The following is a 19,415-nucleotide window of genomic DNA, read 5'->3' on the forward strand; positions in this document are numbered from 1 at the left end:
ATAAAATAATTTAACAAAATATTTAGTAAACGATTATGTTCAAACTATATTTACAATAGAAATGTGAATTCATCAAAATAATTTCAACTTATTCTCTATATAAAAAGTTCAATTTAAACATTTTTCAAAATTTTACAATAACCTCCTATTATCAAATTGGGCTATAAATATAATAGCAATTATAATCGGTGAGTTTGGCCCATTCTAAGAACACTTACCCTCATTCCTCAACTAAAGAAAATTTGAAATGATTAAGACAATTTAACAACAAAATGAACGAAATAAGATAAGTTTCAACTTATTTTCAAAAGTAAGCGTGAAAATCCCAAACCTGTGGTTTAGAGCTGTTCGCAGTTAGTAAAAAAACAAAATAGTTGTTTGTAGTTACTAACTGCGAACAGCACTTTGACTTTTTTTGACCTGTAACTGCGAACAGCATGCTCCACAAATACGCAGAACAACTTCTTCGTTCTCATTTTCCCTAATTTTCAAAACTCTACCTTATACTACTCGACATTCTCCTTCTAAAACCACTATTAGACTAGATTGGGATACTCTTTCAATTTGACACTTCAAAATTAGTCTGGGATACTCTAACTTGCACAAAAGTAAACTTTTATGCGTTTTTTTAGTATATATATCGTTTTTTAGGGTTTTGATGAAATTGGGTTATTTTCTCAAATGTAGGTTACTAGTTCTTAAATCAAGACTCTTCTTAATCATCCATAACTATTCAAGGTAATGTTTAATTGTTTTCATAGCTTTTTGTTGTTTTTTCAAGTATTGTTGTTGATGAGCATAATAAATTAGTTGAATTTGATGTACATTATATACTATTAGAAATGTTATGTTGGTATTAGAAATATCATTTATGAACTCGTGAATTGATTTATTATTTGAAATTTATGTGCATTATATATATATATGAACTTAGTTACATTATCTACTTTATTAATTTGTAGACCAAAAAGATGATAATCAAATGAATATAATGAAATTGTATGGGCATGAAGTTGATGATGATGTTGATTTTGTTTGTATTCATGCAGAAATGGCATCATTTCGCGTCATTATAGTATTTTTTTTAGAATAGTTGTATTTGAGAAAGTAGTGGCAAAGTTTATTATGTTGGGGGAAGACGTAGGTTGTTTGCATGCAACTCGAACATGGATTTGAATCAGTTTAAATGCTTTATATGTTCTAAGGTTGGATTGGACCCCACTAGAAGTACCCTAAATATAAGCTTTAAGTATGACATGAGTGGAGAATTGCTAGTCTTTCCTATTGAGGATGATGAGGCTATAGATGCTATGTGGGAGCATTCAAAGTCCACCCAAATTCCCTCTTTGGAGTTATACGTAGAAAAAGTACCCTTGGAGAGTGTAGTTGCTTCTAATCCTACTCCTACTCCTACCCATATGCCTATATCAACTTAGGAAACTGTAAATTCCTTCGTTCCTTCCGCATCGCGTACTTTTTCTCAACCCCCGACGAATCAAGTTCCAATTGATTCAATGGTTAACTTAGGAGAAAGTGATGAGATAGGACCTTGGGATGATGGAAATGACAGTATTGAGCTCATTGACAATCCTTTTGAGGATGATGTGGATGTGGATGTGGATGTCGATGAGGATGCGCTAGCAAATGACATGACCCTAGGCAACATTCCTACAATCATTCCTCCTACACCTTATGCCCTATGTCCACCACTAGACGAGTATGAAGAGGACAACTCCTGAAGGACTTGGGCTTGTGATACCACTTACACCGAAGAAGGGGAGTTGGAGAAGGGTATGATGTTTGATAGTAAGGAAGCGTTGTTGGAAGCTATCAAAGTGTATCATATTCGTAGAAATGTGGAGTATAGAACGGAGACCTTTAACCAAACTGTCCTTACCTTGAAGTGTAAGCGGGGCTGTTCGTGGAGACTTAGAGCTACGCTCGATTCATATTTATCTTTATGGCGTATTGTTACGTATAAGGGTAAGCATGGGTCTTGTGTTTTGGGTAGTGACACTGTTTCGGCTAGACACATTCACTTGACATCTTCTGTCATTAACAATGTCATTAGAAATTATGTTGCTAAAGACCCATCTATTAAGGTATCTATCGTACGGCAGATGGTTAAAGATCGTTTTGGTGTGGAAGTGAATTATAAGCGAGCGTGGTGTGCTAAGAAACAAGCGTTTTTGTCCATAAATGGAACTTGGGTAGGTTCTTACTTACTCCTTCCGCGCTTTTTAGACGCTTTGCAACATTCCAACCCGGGCGTAGTACTTGAGTGGTTTTTAAGGAAGATAATGACACTGGAGTATATGTGCGACCTAATATTAGGACCTTCCAACGTGTCTTTTGGGCCTTTAAACCTTGCATTGAAGGCTTCAATCATTGTAGACCTCTTATCGCCATTGACGGCGCACACTTGTATGATAAGTATCGTCATACCTTATTGACTGTCATTGCCCAAGATGGTGATAAGGGAATCTTTCCATTAGTGTTTGCCTTGGTAGAGAAAGAGTTTATAGGTGCATGGTCGTGGTTCATGGTTTGTATTCGTAGGCATGTTACACAGAGGATGGGTTTATACGTTATTTCTGATAGACACACGGGTATTTTAGCAACTATGGAAGAGCCGGAGTGGCAACCACCTAATGCCTATCATAGGTTTTGTTTACGTCATTTTCTTAGCAACTTTAATCGTGCTATGGGTAATGTTCAGCTGAAGAAGTTGTTTGGTAGAACTGCTGAGCAAAGACAACAAGTTAAGGTAATAAATGGCTTAAAGGCAATCAGGACTACAAAACGAGAGGCAATTTTCTGGATTGATGACGTGGGTGAGATGTCTAAGTGGTCGTTGTGTCATGATAGAGGTCATAGGTATGGCGCTACTAACACGAACTTAGCTGAAGTTTTCAACTATGTGATGAAAGGTGTACGTTTCTTACCTTTGACAACACTTGTTGGATTCACCTTCTATTAGGTGAACGATTATTTTGTTCAAAGACGTGAACGTGCTAGTGCATGGTTACTTGGAGGACACATGTATACATCGTATGCCACCAAGATTATCAATAGAAACACCGAGAAGGCAAATTTCCATGACATAAGACTGGGAGGGGAAATAGAGGATCGTCCAAAGGGGGTAAGATTCAACATGTGGACTTGAATCAAATGAAGTGCACATGTAACAAACTTGAAATTTATCACCTACCCTGTTCACATGTACTTGCTTTTTGCATCAAACGACACCTTTCATATGAGCGGTTTGTGGATCCGTGCTATACTTCTCAAAGTTATGCAAGTACATATGAACATTACTTTATGCCAATGATCGATAAGAGGTCATGGCCTCAATACACGGGATTTGAACTTAGACATGATCCCGATCAAATTCGTGGTAAAGGGAGGCCTAACTCTAAGAGAATTACCAACGAAATGGATGAGGGAAAAAAGAAACGAAATATTTGTCATCGTTGTGGGAGTAAAGGTCACAACACTAGAACCTGTAACTCTAAGTAATATACTATATATATTATACTAGTATGATACTCTATAACATATATAATAATGTTAAACTTACAACACAAATGTTTGATACATAATTACATAATAGTAATATTAACTAAAGTTACTACGAACACAGTAGTAAAGGAGATGGATCCAGCAGCTCTAGGACCCCTAGACCCTAGTGTGTTAACTATGCAGCAGGATCACAGGAGCATTCCTCTTTGGGATGCCCAGGTTAGGTGTACGATAGTAATGATTTGCATTTCAGTTATGATAACATACAATTAACTAATTTATATGTCTATATTCATAGGTGTCCGATACAGACACGTTAGGCACTAGGCATCCAGATTCCATTCTGTGGGTGATCGATGAAAGGATCATCCCGTACTTAGAGCTCACGAGGTTGTGAGGACCGTAAGAAATATAAATATGGTAAAACAAAGTTAGTGAAAGATATAAGGAGACCATAAGCATTATTAAAATATTAAAATGAAGATGAGTACGATTATTTTGGTCCAAAATTTATGGTATAAATGAAAGAATTCTTATGGGAACAACAAATGAAACACCTTAAAAATAGAGAGTGGGAACTTCTTTAAGGAATGGAGGGAGTACTTTCTAAATGTAACAACCCGACTTACTTTTAAACTAAGTAAGAGAAGTCGTCATGTATTCATAAACCCAAAAAAAATGAAGTCCAATTCAACATAATGTTCTATAAAATCGAATCACAAATATCCAAATCCTCATTTGTGATAGCTAGCCTCAATCTCAACAACTATACAAGATCCAAACCAACAAAACATCAAAGTATATGGGTACTCAAAACTACAAAGTCAATTCTATTACACAATTCTACAACCAACTAATCTAACTCACGCAAGCGATCAAATCCTCGATCAAAGAGATCTGCTAGTGCTCTCTCATCACCTTTGATATCTCTTCGTTCCCTGCTGCTACCGATCTATAATCGATCTATAATCAATCTAAAAGATGGAAACAACAGGGAGTCAGTTGAAATTGAATGAGAAGTAACAATCCAAAACAACAAACACAGTAATTTCCAAACAAAGGTTTAAAAGCAACATCAGTTTCCTAGATCTGTGTGCGCACAGGGAGTTTAGTTTGAGAGGTGCCCCATAGCTCTATGACTATGTCGCTCTCGGGTAAAGCTAGTCAATATCTGAATGACAACTCGCCTAAAAAATAGGGAGTAGGGAACAATGTTCCTCAACTCCGTCAATGACCAGCTAGCAAGCCCGATCCATTGACCATATCATAATATCAACATAAGCAGTCATAACAACATTTGTCTCAACAATTTTCAATCTCAAAAGAGCTTTAGTAAAAAGTTTATTTTCAAGAATGTAATCTGATCAGACCCTTTAAGGGACTGCTACTACTCACCGATAATGTCGCTTCAAGGTAATGAATCCAGCTAACAACTAGAAGGGTTCTTCGATGATATCATCTCCTGAAGCATAACAAGATCACAACATCATTAGAGAGCATTCGATACTACTATACTAACATATAACTTATTACATCTCCCTTAAAACCGAAGTTTAATCAAGACTCATGTTTTAACATGTCTAAAAATTAAGGAAGTTACTCAGCCCTTAATGCATCCTCAAAACATTATAATCATGCCCTAGACTAATTTATATTTTTTTATAGATTACTCTTCTCCATAATACTATTTATATCTTCAATTAAACACAATATTTTCATATAACCCAAAACGAAGAATATTCAAAAGAATCTAAGAATCCATCAAAGAACGTCGACTATCTAGTAAGTAAGACCCAATCATTTCATCCTATAATTATTAATTTCCAAAAGACTCCTAATTCACACAAGGATTTCACATCATCCATATTCTATCAATGACAACATTCATATCCCAATCCTCACAACTACACATAAATCATCAAGATTCAACGAATTCACTCCTAACATTCAAATCATCAAGATTCAACGAATTTACTCCTAACATTCATCGTCTTACCAATTAAATCCTAGTTTGTCCAAATTTACATATTGTAAACACACAAGGATAAGTATTCTCTCTCCAATCCACAAGTTCACAAGCATATAGTATTTCATCCAAGAGCATCAATTTATTCAATTATTTGCCATAAAACTCATAATTTCGAACAATAATTCAACATCTCAATATTAAACAACTTGCTACTAGTCTTAATTCGGCCAAATACAACTAAAACAAGCTTAATAAACGAATCTTGGATTAATACATTGATTTTCATGTATAAAGATTCATGGATGATAAGATGGAATACAACTAATAGGAAAAGAGGGGTGTATGTATAGAATTCTAAGCTTTACAAAAGAATTGAATAGATAAAACAATTACCATAATTTGTAGGAAGAATTGGGCGCCTATTTCAAAGGAAGAACAAGAAGTTGATTGTTTGCTTCAAATTCCATGCCCCGGCAATCAAAGGGAACCCAATTACCCCTTATTTCTTCAAAAATTGTTAAATTAGGCTGGACTTATTGTGAATGCCAGCATATTAACGGGGGGACACAAGTGCACACACTTCATAAGCCAAGGAGATATATACCATCCCAAAACCATATGGCAATGGGAAGAAGGTCTCTAATAGCTTATAAAGCGTGCACACCATTTTCAATTTATCGATGTGGGATAACTCATCCCAAAAAAAATCGAAGGCAAGAAGGAATATTGCTGTTGTGTTGTTCAGAGAATTGAGCTGAAGAAGGCAGCCATGGCTGCTGCACTTGATTTGAGTTTCTTGAGGACAGATTCGTTGTTTGCTTCTGTATTCTTCAAGAATCAAGGCAGAGGAGAAGGCAAGACATCATCAAACGTGTAAATCGGAACTTAATGAACAAAAAATGGCACAACAAGAAGGGAAGGACATACGAATGCAGTTTTTGCTTTTGAGTTTTAGCGAGAGGAAGAAGAAGAGGAAGAAGGTGGGGTTTGATGGCTGCCCGGTTCTGTCGCAAGGAGAGGGAGGAAGTTGCTTCAAGGCTTCACAGGAATCACGAGGAACTGGAAGAAGGAGGAGGGGTTTTTGAGGAGAAGATGATTACTTAAAATTTGATTTTTGGTTTCTAGTATATAGAAATAGGGAAAATAATAAAGGAATAAAATTAAATATTAATTGCGAAAAGTAAGGAATAGGCCAAATATTTATTTTATTATCTTAGCTCACATTTATTTATTTTAGTCAACCCAAAATAATTCTCATACTAATATTTGTTTTAAATTTTCAATTTTAATTTCTCAAATGTTACATTAAATATTAACTTTTTAGAATTTTAAAAACTCACAATAAAATTATTTAACTTTTAAATTTACATTGGGATCTGCAAAAAAAATAAATAGAAAGAAAAAATGAAAATAAAGGGAGTATACTCAAAAACTTAAACGGCCCGTTTGGTACATGGTATTAGAGGGTGGTAATGGTAATAAAATTAAGTAATGAAAATTTTGGTTGTTTGGATGCCTTCAATGGTAATGGATGGTAATAAAATAAGGTAATGAAATTACCAAAAATGGCCATTTTCATTACCATCAAACAACATGGTATTAGGCGGTAATGGTAATGAAGTATTACTGTGGTAATAAAATAAGGTAATGTTATTTTGAGCTGAAGAAAAAAATAATGAAGAAAAAAAGGTAATGTATGTAATTATCCAAAAAAATATTATTATTAAAAAAAGAATTATTAGATACAATAATTTAGATACAATAATGTTTTTAGATACAAATATACAATAATGAAACTAAGAGTCATTACCATTTTTTATTACTAACAACCAAATGCAATCAATGGAATATTATCTTCCATTACCATTCTTTAGTCATGCACACCAAACAAAAGAATCTTCATTACCAATTCTCATATCCATTCCTTCATTACTATTGTCATTACAACATTTCATTCCCATTACTTCATTACCATCAACCAAACGGGCCGAAAATGTCTATTTCAAGGATTAAAAAACCTTAACATTCTTTTTTAAAAGGATTAAATTTAATATCCTACTTCAAAGTTTAAATCTCTAAAAAAAAGGCTTAAATGTCTATTCTAATGATTAAAATTCTCATTTAAAGCCTTAACCTTCCTTCTTTTTATAAAGATTAAAATTTAACGTCCTACTTTAAAGTTTTTAACGGCTATTCTAAGGAATAAAGTGTCAAGGCTTAAAATGACAATTTCAAGCCTTAACATTCATTTTCTAAAAGGATTAAGTTTAACTTTCTACTATGAAGTTTTAAAGGCCTTTTTATGTCTTAAAATTTCTATTATTCCAATAATTACATTGCCTACTCTAAAACTTAAAATGCCAACACCAAGCCTTAAATTGTCAATTTAATTCTTAAAATGTCAATTTCAACGCTTAAATTGCTTACTCTAATACTTAAGTTTAATTTGGTATTTCAAACCTTAAAATGTCAACTACAAGCTTTAAATAGCCAATTTCAAACTTTAAATGTCAATTTCAAAGCTTAAATTGCCTAATCTAATACTTGTATAATTGCTACATATATATAATTGAAATGTATCCAATTAAATGACATAGTTGTTGATGTCATGGAAAACAAGTTAGAAGTTGTAGTGTTACATGGAGATGGAGACAAAAGTAAGCACATCAATTGGAGACATTTCATCATCTCCATCACCTTATTTGTTTTCATCATTATCATTATTGTCTTTAGTACCAAACTATAGCTATCCCAGGCACATCCACAAATTAAAATTTTAATACTATGAAAATAATTCTATCTTGTATAATCAGCAAATGAAAATACACATAGACGATCAAAGAAGACGATTGAGAAGAAAGGAGGATTGGTGTGATGAGGAAGAACTAAAGAAGAACAACTACCCTTGTGATGTGAGAGATTGTCTCTCAAAGAGACGATCACAAAAAAAGAAGCCCACATCCTTATTTTCTCTTTAATTTGTATTAATTGGGTCATTTAGCCTATATATCCAATGTATTTCTTAGAGAGACCATCTCTTACAACAATTTGTGAAGAACAACAATTATTTTCTTTTATTTTGCTAAATAGGCTATTAAGCTTAATATAACATGAAACTGTCTAACAGATGAGACCCTCTCACGGAAGAATTATTGAAGACAAAAAACATATTTGATAGATATAGTCACTAAGTTTGAGCATCACTCTTTAAGAGTACGGTGTACCATTAAACAACATCTTTGATAGAGATCGTCACTAAGTTTTGTGTAGTCCCACTCCCAAATGTCATCTCTTAACCGCCGCAAAAAATTACTTGCTTTTATCTCATTATTATCACCTCACATCTCCAAAAGAAAAAAAATATCAATCACCTCATCAAATCTAAATACACCAACTCCCTTATAAAAACAACAAATAGTCGCAAATGAAAATGAGAATTAAGAGATTATAGTTAAGCTTGGAATAAGATTTTAGTATATGACTTAAATCAAAACTTCAAAAATAAATATCTCATGTTTTTATTTGGCAAATAATTAAAATATATAAATAATTAGATAAAAATTAATTAAATTTACAAAGTTGTTCTTATAAATCTTTTCTTTTCTTAACTTTGTGAAAATATCTTTTTAATATTCATAAATACATGTATGAAACGGTCTCACCGTGAGACACGTCTCATACATGGGTTAAATATCTTATAAGCTTCTTGTTTTTAAGTCGTCTCAACATGAGACGGTTTGACGAGCTAATATTATATTTGCTCAAGTCTCAACTCAAATTACCATCCTCCTCTCAAGACTTTTTTGTGACACTTCTCCTTTCCTAAGTCTCAATCCCCAACCTTTATCAATTTCCACTTCTCTCAGACAAACAGAAAACTTTATACTTTCTCTGTTCCATTATATTTGCTACATTTGACTTTTTACGTAATCCAATGTGTTATTTTGATCATTTATATATTAAATATGCACATTTACAAATCATAAAAAGTTAATATTATGAAAGAATATCATTAAACGATTTAAACAAAATCTCATTTGACTATATATTTCTTACAGATTGACCACAATACACAAAATAAACTTGAACGATAAATAATGTATAAAAACATAATATAACAATTCGAAACGGAGTAAGAATATTTTACCCAAAATTCCAATCCCACCCTCAACTCCCTATTGCCAAACCCCTCAAATACCAATAGGAGTAACAGTAACACATTTCCTTTCATTCTTTTTCCTTCTTCCATTTCCACCTACTTTTCAACAATGGCCATGTCCAGCATTGCCAGAAGAAAATCAACCCTGATTTCCAGAAACCTTTGCAACTCTACCGATTCTATTCGCTATACACTTTCTCTCTCTACCTTCTCTCGTTACTTCTCTTCTGCATCCGATGAAAATGATGTTGTCGTCATCGGTGGTGGCCCTGGTGGTTATGTCGCCGCCATTAAAGCAGCTCAACTTGGCCTTAAAACTACTTGCGTTGAGAAACGTGGTACACTTGGTGGTACTTGCCTTAACGTTGGTTGTATTCCTTCTAAGGTAATCCAATTCTTCTTTCACGATGGATTATGATTTTTTTATAGGGTTTTTGGCTAATCGATTTTTAGAAGTTCGTCTTAAATTTATTATGTTTATAACGTCGTTTGAATTGCTTAAGTACAGATTTGGCTATATGTTAATGGATGTTTGTTTTCGTATTGACTACTTACATGTATAGCTTTTGTGGTATTTTTTTTGATGCAGAAAACTTCAGTTGGTTATAGCTTAGCTTTTTTTAAGCTGCTGCTGTACTCCCTTGATTGTTTATCTGCTGTTTTCTACTGAGAGAACAGTGAAAATAGCCTTTTTATCTGTTGGTTTGGTTTCTTATTAATTGAGATAAGTGGGGAATAAAAGAATTGATCTTTCTTTACTTGTTTCAGACTGTCCGTACGTGTTAATCTTGTTCTAGAATTTTGATATGGTGTTTGTGTATATTGCTTGAAAATTTGAATTCTTATCGGCTTGCCATTTTTTGATATGGAAGATACCATTGCTCTAGAATATTGACTTACAGTATGTTTGGATAGATAAAAGGGAAGGGAAGAGAGGGAAGAGTGAAGCGTTTTACTTTTAAATTTCACCAATCTTAGAGATTTTGGTATTACAAAATGTGAAGGAGCCCTCCTCATTTTTCAATCCAAACGAAGGAAAAGAAAATCCATACTTCACTACTAAACCCCATCCTTTACTTTCAAAGTGTCATCCTCAAATAAGTGTTAAGTTTATTGACAATAAAGGGTAAGAAGGGGGTATCACTAATTAAAATAAGAGCTAGATTAGAGTCTAAGTTTTAAAACTCAAATTTTAATATCATCAAGATGAAGGTATGAAGTACCTTGAAAAACAAATTATACTTTCAATGAATATCACAATGTTTGAAGGAATTAAAATTCAAACAAAGAACACAAGTATTTACGAGGTTCACACAATATAGGTTACGTCCTTTGAGGTGTGTAGTATTTGTTTATACTAAAATAATGGAGTTCCAAGAACTTTTACAATGAAGCATTACAATTGAGAATTAGAAAGATTAAGGCTATGTATTTAGGCTTTTGGGGTTATTTTGTGGATGATTTTAATGAGCATATGAGCTCTCTATTTATAGAGACTAATACATTAATGAGTGCCCATACTTAAAGCTATGAATAAGCAACATATAACAGCTCCAAGAAAGGTCCAAGAAATCTAAACGACCAAAAGAAAGCATCCTATGCCCTCTACTTGTTCGAACCAAGGATGTGTTCGTTTGAGCTGCTTCATTGCGAAGCTACTGCGTGCTCGTTCGAGCACTCTGTTCCTTTACCTTGATCTCATGCCTCGTTCAAGGCAAGTGACATACCCATTGTGCCTTGCTCGAGCACATCATACAAGATGGGATTCTTGAACTTATGTACTCTCTCATTAAGTACATTCATCATGCTTAATTACCATCATTACACTCATGTTTAAGTCACACTTTAATATATTCATAACTTCATGCATTAACTTACACTTAAACACACACTTTAACTCCACTTCAAACACATTTAAACAACCATCAGAATTCTCATCTCAATGCACTCCATTAAGAGACATAATGTGCAATCTAGTCACAATAACTCTTAACAATCTCCACCTTGACTTGAGTGAACTCAAGTCAAAGCAATCTCCAATATACTTCGTCTTACAAGCATAAACAATACATAATTAACTTACACACCAAACCTGCCCCAAAAAGGCATCAAGCAAGGAGCTTGACCAACCAAGTCCACATACAAATTGAATTTGTTGGTAGGCATTGGCTTTGTCATCATTACAGCTGGGTTTTCTTTGTTATCAATTTTCACTAATCCACTCTTTTGTGCTCAACTTCATCTCGGATAAAGTTATATTTAATATCAATGTGTTTGGACCTTCTATAAAATTTATTTTGATTTTTAGCCAAATGAATTGCACTTTGACTATCACAATAAACACGTATTGAACACACCTTGTTGCACATCTCACAACCTAGATCTTTAAACCACTTTGCTTCTTTGAATGATTCGGCAACAACGATGTACTCCGCTTCGGATGTTGATAAAGCAATCACATCTTGGAGTGATCATTGCCAACTCATCACTGATCTGCCCAATGTAAAGGCAAATCCCAAAGTAGACTTTCTAGCATCCAAATCACCACCATAGTCCAAGTCACAAAACCCGGTTAGCCCGCTTGAATGTTTCTCGTACATGAGACTTATATTAGAAGTACTTCTTAAATATCTCAACAATCACTTTAGTGCCTCCCAATATCCCTTACCCGGATTAGACACATGTCTACTCATCTAAGTTAATGCATGAGCAATATCGGGCTTAGAACATATCATAGCATACATGACACCTACCAACGGCACTAGTGTAAAGGATTCATACCATTTACTCTTCTTCCTCCTTTGTTTGTGGACATAACTTCTTGGACAATATGAAATGAGAGGCAAGAGGAGTAGACACACTTTAGCATCACTAATGGAGAAGCTTTGCACAACCTTCTCAATATATCTCTTTGACTAAGGTATATGACACCCTTAGTCTGGTCTCTCATGATTTCCATCCCAAGTATCTTCTTGGCTTCACCAAGATCCTTCATGTCAAATTCACTTGAAAGCAATTCTTTCAAGTTCTCCACCTCAAACAAAGTATCACATGCTACCAACATATCATCAACATTACAAGAGTTAATACAACAAAGAACCATTTTACGTTTTTTTAAGATAAACACAACTATCATAAGAACTTCTAGTAAAATCATGTGTAATCATAAAAGATTCGAACCTCTTGTACCATAGCCTTGGCGATTGTTTCAACCCACACAATGATCTTTTCAATCTACACGCGTCAGCCTTTACCGGCGGCCTCAAAACTTTCCATTAGCTTCTTGAAAATTTCTTCTTCCAAATCACCATGAAGAAACGCCGTTTTACATCCAATTGATATAATTCTAAGTCCTCCATCGCCACCAAACCTAGTAGTGCCCTTATAAAAGATTGCTTCACCACCGGTGAGAATACCTTATGAAAATCAACTTCTTCAATTTGAGAGTATCCCTTAATAATTACCCGAGCTTTGTAGATGGGGGTAACACATTAGAAGGACCTCCCTTCCTCTTGAATATCCACTTGCACCCAACAATCTTCTTTTTCTTTGGTGCTTCAATGATATCCCAAGTTTCATTCTTGGCAAGAGACTCCATCTCTTGTTTCATGGCTATCAACCACTTGCTTGAGTCATTTGAGGTTATAGTCTCTCTGTACGTATTTGGTTCATTCAACCCTTTGACTTCACTAGCAATATTGAGAGCATATGCAACATAATCGCACTTTTTAATGTACCTTCTTGGAGTCACGATCTTCCTCTTTTACCTTGTAGTGGACAAAGGATGAGATTTTGTTGAACATCATCATCTTTTTTTTCTTCATCATTGGAAGATTGAATCTCCTCTTGTGTATCAATTGGAATTACAACATCATTATTTAAGGGTCTTTCTACACTAGAGACTAACATGCTTTTTTCATCAGATACAACATCTTTAGAAGTAAATATTCTTTTTTACTCTTCACACTACCCCTTTACACCCGCTCCATATCCCACAAAAATGCATTTTCTAGTCTTAGATTCTAACTTCCCATCATTTACACTAATATGAGTGAGTCAGATGATCAAAGACTCTTAGATTAGAATAGTTTACTGGAGTGTTGTACCACACTTCTTGTGGTTACTTAAATTTGAAGGCGGTATGAGGTAAGCGATTCATCAAATAACATGAAAATGCTTCCCCAATTTTGCTAGGTTTAGCATGCAACGTGTCCTCTCCAATAATGTCTTATTCAAGCGCTCTGCAACACCATTTTATTATGGCCTTCCCGCACAAGTTCTATGTGCACAATGCCTTCCTTAACACAATATTGAAGAAATTTTCTATCAAAAAATTCAATATCATTATTGGTTCGCAAGGTCTTGATGCTCCTATGGTCTTTTTCTCTATTATTTTCTTCCAATCCAAGAAAACATGAAATTCTTCATTTTTATGTTTAATTAAGTAATACCAAGCTTTTCTTGAGAAATCATCAATAAATGTTAATAGGTGATTACAAGTTTACAACCACCAAGTGAGGGCTTTCTTGAAGGCCCCCACAAATCGAAATGAATATCGTCAAGAATTTCCTTGGTGTTGTGTATGGTCGGTTTGAAACTCACTCTCTTGTGTTTACCATTAACACATTGTTTACAATACCCAAGATTTCCAAACTTGCCACAAATAGACCTTGTTTAGAAAGTTCATACATACCTTCTTTTACCCATGTGACCAAGTTTCAAATGCCAAAGTTTTGTATCATGATCGGACATTACCTTCTTTTACCCATGTGACCAAGTTTCAAATGCCAAGGTTTTGTATCATGATCGGACATTGTGTTTGTGGAAACATTTGTTGAGCCGGAGATAGTTGAGCCTTCAAGAGCATACAAACTCTCATTTATCTTCTCCTTCGTCACTATTAGTGACTCTCTAGCAACCTTCATAACTCAACCTTCACAAGTGATTCTACACTCGATCTTATCTAAGGTACCCAAGGAAATGAGATTTATCTTCAACCTCGAAACATGCCTCACATCGGACAATGTTCTCACCATACCATCAAACATCCTCATTTACACACTCTTAACTCCGACCACCTTACAAGTGGTATTGTTTCTCATGGTCAAGTTTCCCCTATCTACACTCTCATATGTAGAGAAAAAACTCTTGTTGGGTGCCATATGAAATAAACAACCCGAGTCAAGAATACACTCTTCACTATTTTTGTACCCATGTGTGGCTACCAAGACACCACAATTATCACTATAATTAACGTGACTAGCGTCGGCATTGCTAGTTCCATCTCTCGACCTCTCATCATTGGTTTCTTCTTCTTTCACCTCCAACAATCTTACTTTATATGGCCTTTAATCTTACACAGTTGCAAGTCATATTTTTGTTAGGCCCATTGACTTTGACCTTCTCTTGCCCTTGTTTTCCGCTCCTAGTAGTGGAACCTTTCTCAAATGAACTCCCCCTTGCAAACGAACCATTATTCGAGCCATCTGGTGCTTTGTGTGACAATTGTGAATCAATCAAATCCATTTGAGTTAAGGAATTTTTCACATCATCACTACTCAAGTTGTGTCTACCATAAAGTATAATCTCTCTAAAATGCTTCTAAGATAGAGGTAGTGAACAAAGCAAATAAATAGTCAAGTCCTCATCATCAAGCTTTACCTCAATGTTTTGTGAATCTATAACGATTGAGTAAACTTATTAAGGTGAGGTTTCAATGGTTTAAATTGTAGAGTCTATTCTTCAAGAGTAGTCTATTGGTGACATTCTTGGCCATGTAGAGTGGCTCCAATTTCTCCCATATCCCTTTGGTATTAATCTCTTCCCATCTTGCTTCACTCACGCCCTCGGGCATTTTCTCCACACCGTCGATTGCTTTTTGCACACCATTTTGGATCAAAATGGCTTTTATCTTGACTTGTCATAACCCAAATTTAACACTCCTATCAGACTTCTCTATGTCTAGTGTCATTGTTGACAAATTCCACCAACAAATGACTTCTAAATCAACGTAGAAACGACTTGGCTCTGATGTCAATTGAAATTAGAGCCAGATAAAAGTCTAAGATATAAAACTCAAACTGTAATATCACCAAGATCGAAGGTATGAAATACCTTGATGAACAACTTATACTTTCAATGAATTTGGCAATGTTTGAAGGAATCAAAATGCAAACAAAGAATATAAGTATTCACGAGGTTCACCCAATGTAGGCTATGTTCTCGAAGGTGTGTTAGTATCTTGTTTATACTAAAATAATGAAGTTTCAAGAACTCTTACAATGAAGTATTAAAATTGAAAATAAGAATGATTAAAGCTATGTGTTTAGGCTTAGGGGTTATTTTGTGGATGATTACAATGAGCATATGACCTCTCTATTTATTGAGACTAATACATCAATGAGTATTCATACTTTATGCTATGAATAAATAACATATAACAGCTCTAAGAATGCCAAACGACCAAAAGAAAGCATCATATGCCCCCTGGGGTGCTCGTTTGAACAGCTTCACTATTAAGCTACTGCCTGCTGCCTTCTGGGTGCTCGTTCAAGCACTATTAACGCTCCTTCGAGCACTCTGTTCCTTCACCTTCTGACGGCTACCGATCTTATGCCTCGTTCAAGGCAAGTGACATATCCATTGTACCTTGTTTGAGCACATTATACATGATTAGATTCTTGGAATTATGAACTCTCTCTAAGTACATTCATCATGCTTAATTACCATCATTTCATGTTTAAGTCACACTTCAATAAATCCATAACTTCATTCATTAACTTCCACTTAAACACACACTTTAACTCCACTTTAAACACACTTAAACACCCATCGTAATTCTCTTCTTAATGCACTCTATTAAGACACTTAATGGTGCATTCAAGTCACAATGACACTCACAATAATCCTTTTTTGAGGATTATGCTCCCTTTTTTGGGCAATATAATGTCATCTTTTTCGGTTATATTGATGTTATGTGGAATGTTGTCTTTTATGAATTTTGTAATTTGTAAATTGATTTCAAATTTGGCCTCTACCAATATGCCTTGATCATTTCATCTAATACGATATTGGGCTATGGGCTTGTATTTTGGATCATTTTTACAGAAAGTTTATGCTTCGTTCTTATAAGCAATGAATTTAATTACAAGCTCCTTATTCTAGCCGAAATTTTTAGTTGCTTTGAGCTGCTATTTGTTATGTTAGTCCATTTTCTTGATCTAGTTGGCTGTACTCTTGGCAAAAACATCTTGAACCTGTAGGACGAACAAGATCTTTATGTTTTTTTTCTGTCTCCGCACCTAGGCTCCTTCTCTTCCTTGATCTCTTTATACTCAACATCTTGAAAAATGTTCTCAATGAAAGCTTTGTACCAAAAAAGGAAAGAAAATGTGTTGACATCATGTTATCACCTGGTTGATCTCAGTTACTCTAGGAACTCTATTCTTGGGCTATTAATCTGTGCCAGTGATTATTTCATTACTTAGCTTATATGTTGTGATTCAGTAGATCCATGATTTTTTCTGTTTGTGTTGTATATATGTAATGTGTTGCATTATATATATGCTGAGTGAATGGAAAGAAATTTTTTATGGTGTATTATTTTTCTAATATTACTGTTGGTGTAGCAACTTTCTTTTGTATCGAAACTTTAATTTATATCTTTGTGCCTTTAGTAGTCCTTTGTTTTGTTCATGTGAGGAGGTTGATAGACCTATGGTTTAGACATATTAGAAGGGAAAGTTTGACTTAAGGGTGTATATATAGCAAACCTGTCATCCTCGAAAGTCACATCCTGTATACAGCTTGATTGTTGAAAACTTTTCAAGCTTGTTTTTCTTGAGATATAATATAATTAGTTGCTTGATACAACATTCTTCTTAGAGTCCATGTTGATCAATGAAACATAATCTTTATTCACCCTCGTCTAATTGAATTTTTTCTTGTCTGCAAAACAAATTCTCTATGCTTGCCTTAGACTTTGTGTTGTGGTCTTGGTACTTACAGGCACTTCTTCATTCTTCTCACATGTACCATGAAGCAAAACATGCTTTTGCTGCCCATGGTGTGAAGTTTTCTTCGGTTGAGGTTGATTTGCCTGCCATGATGGCCCAGAAAGATAAAGCTGTGGGTAGTTTGACTAAAGGTATTGAGGGTTTGTTCAAGAAGAACAAAGTAAACTATGTGAAAGGTTATGGGAAGCTCATGTCTCCTTCTGAAGTTTCTGTGGACACTATTGATGGTGGAAACACTGCTGTTAAAGGCAAACACATAATTATTGCTACTGGGTCTGATGTAAAGTCTCTACCTGGAGTTCCAATTGACGAACAGAAGATTGTATCATCAACCGGAGCTTTGGCTCTAAAAGAAATTCCCAAGAGACTTGTGGTTATAGGTGCTGGCTATATTGGCCTTGAGATGGGTTCAGTTTGGGGTCGAATCGGTTCAGAGGTTACTGTTGTAGAATTTGCTCCAGAAATTGTTCCTACCATGGACGGTGAAGTTCGTAGGCAATTTCAGCGTTCCCTTGAGAAACAAGGTATGAAATTCAAACTGAAGACCAAGGTTGTTGGTGTAGATACCTCTGGGGATGGTGTTAAGCTGACTGTTGAGCCTGCAGCTGGTGGTGAGCAGACTATTCTCGAAGCTGATGTGGTTCTTGTTTCTGCCGGTAGGGTCCCATTCACTGCTGGGCTTGGGCTTGAAAGCCTTGGAGTAGAAATGGACAAGGGTGGTCGGATTTTGGTCAACGAGCGTTTTGCCACTAATGTTCCTGGAGTGTATGCTATCGGGGATGTGATCCCAGGTCCTATGTTGGCCCACAAGGCAGAGGAAGATGGTGTGGCCTGTGTTGAGTTCATTGCAGGAAAGGAAGGACATGTGGACTATGATTTAGTCCCGGGAGTTGTCTACACTCACCCTGAGGTAGCTTCTGTAGGGAAAACGGAGGAGCAGGTGAAAACGCTTGGTGTTCCATACCGAGTGGGTAAATTCCCATTCATGGCAAACAGTAGGGCCAAGGCAATTGATAATGCCGAAGGACTAGTCAAGATCTTGGCTGAGAAGGAGACTGACAAAATTCTCGGTGTTCACATTATGGCCCCTAATGCTGGGGAACTCATCCACGAGACTGTTCTAGCAATGCACTACGGTGCTTCAAGTGAGGATATCGCGCGTACATGCCATGCACACCCAACCATGAGCGAGGCTGTGAAGGAAGCTGCGATGGCCACATATGACAAACCCATTCACATTTAGATTTCAAGATACCTGTCATTGTGACCCCATATTTTAAATCCCAAGATTTTTCATGCCTTTGCGGCATTAAAAGACGACAATCCTCTGCTCTGGTACATGTTTGTCGATACGATTCTCAATAGTTATCAGTTAATTAATGTGAGCGATTTGAGAGTTTTTGCGTTGATGCATTGTCTCCAAATAGTTTTCACACTTCATTTTTTAAATATGCTAATAATTGAAATTCAAATTATTACCTTGTTTATTCACATCATAATTGAAGACACAAGTAATTGTCTTTTGCAAAGTAAACCCTCCGAAATATTCCCTCCAAAATAATACTCCATCCATTTCACTAACTTTCAATTTGTGTTTTCACACATGTCAATGTACAAATTTGATCGTTAGTGTTAGTGTTTATAACTAGCACGAATTTCTTGACATATTATAAAAAATGAATTTAAAACTCGATGGAAATCATTTACAAAATTTTCAATTAGAAGTGTATTAAAGGATATAATAATAATA

General features: G+C 35.2%; 1 protein-coding gene across 1 annotated transcript; it reads left to right on the top strand.

The window, feature by feature from the left end:
* Positions 1 to 9,649: 9,649 nt before the first annotated feature.
* On the top strand, positions 9,650 to 19,140 carry LOC130804390 (dihydrolipoyl dehydrogenase, mitochondrial-like). Its single transcript, XM_057668811.1, has 2 exons — positions 9,650 to 10,035; positions 17,658 to 19,140. The coding sequence occupies exons 1-2, from the start codon at positions 9,760 to 9,762 to the stop codon at positions 18,906 to 18,908; spliced, it is 1,527 nt and encodes a 508-aa protein (XP_057524794.1). The 5' UTR covers positions 9,650 to 9,759; the 3' UTR covers positions 18,909 to 19,140.
* The last annotated feature ends 275 nt before the right edge of the window (positions 19,141 to 19,415 follow it).

Source organism: Amaranthus tricolor, chromosome 2 (assembly GCF_026212465.1).
Source record: "Amaranthus tricolor cultivar Red isolate AtriRed21 chromosome 2, ASM2621246v1, whole genome shotgun sequence".
NCBI lineage: Eukaryota > Viridiplantae > Streptophyta > Magnoliopsida > Caryophyllales > Amaranthaceae > Amaranthus > Amaranthus tricolor.

Bases quoted from the DNA above. Each gene is read 5' to 3' on its own strand.
- LOC130804390 (XM_057668811.1), top strand. From the start codon at position 9,760: ATGGCCATGTCCAGCATTGCCAGAAGAAAATCAACCCTGATTTCCAGA. The intron at 10,036-17,657 runs GTAATCCAATTC...TGGTACTTACAG, and splicing joins TTGGTTGTATTCCTTCTAAG to GCACTTCTTCATTCTTCTCA.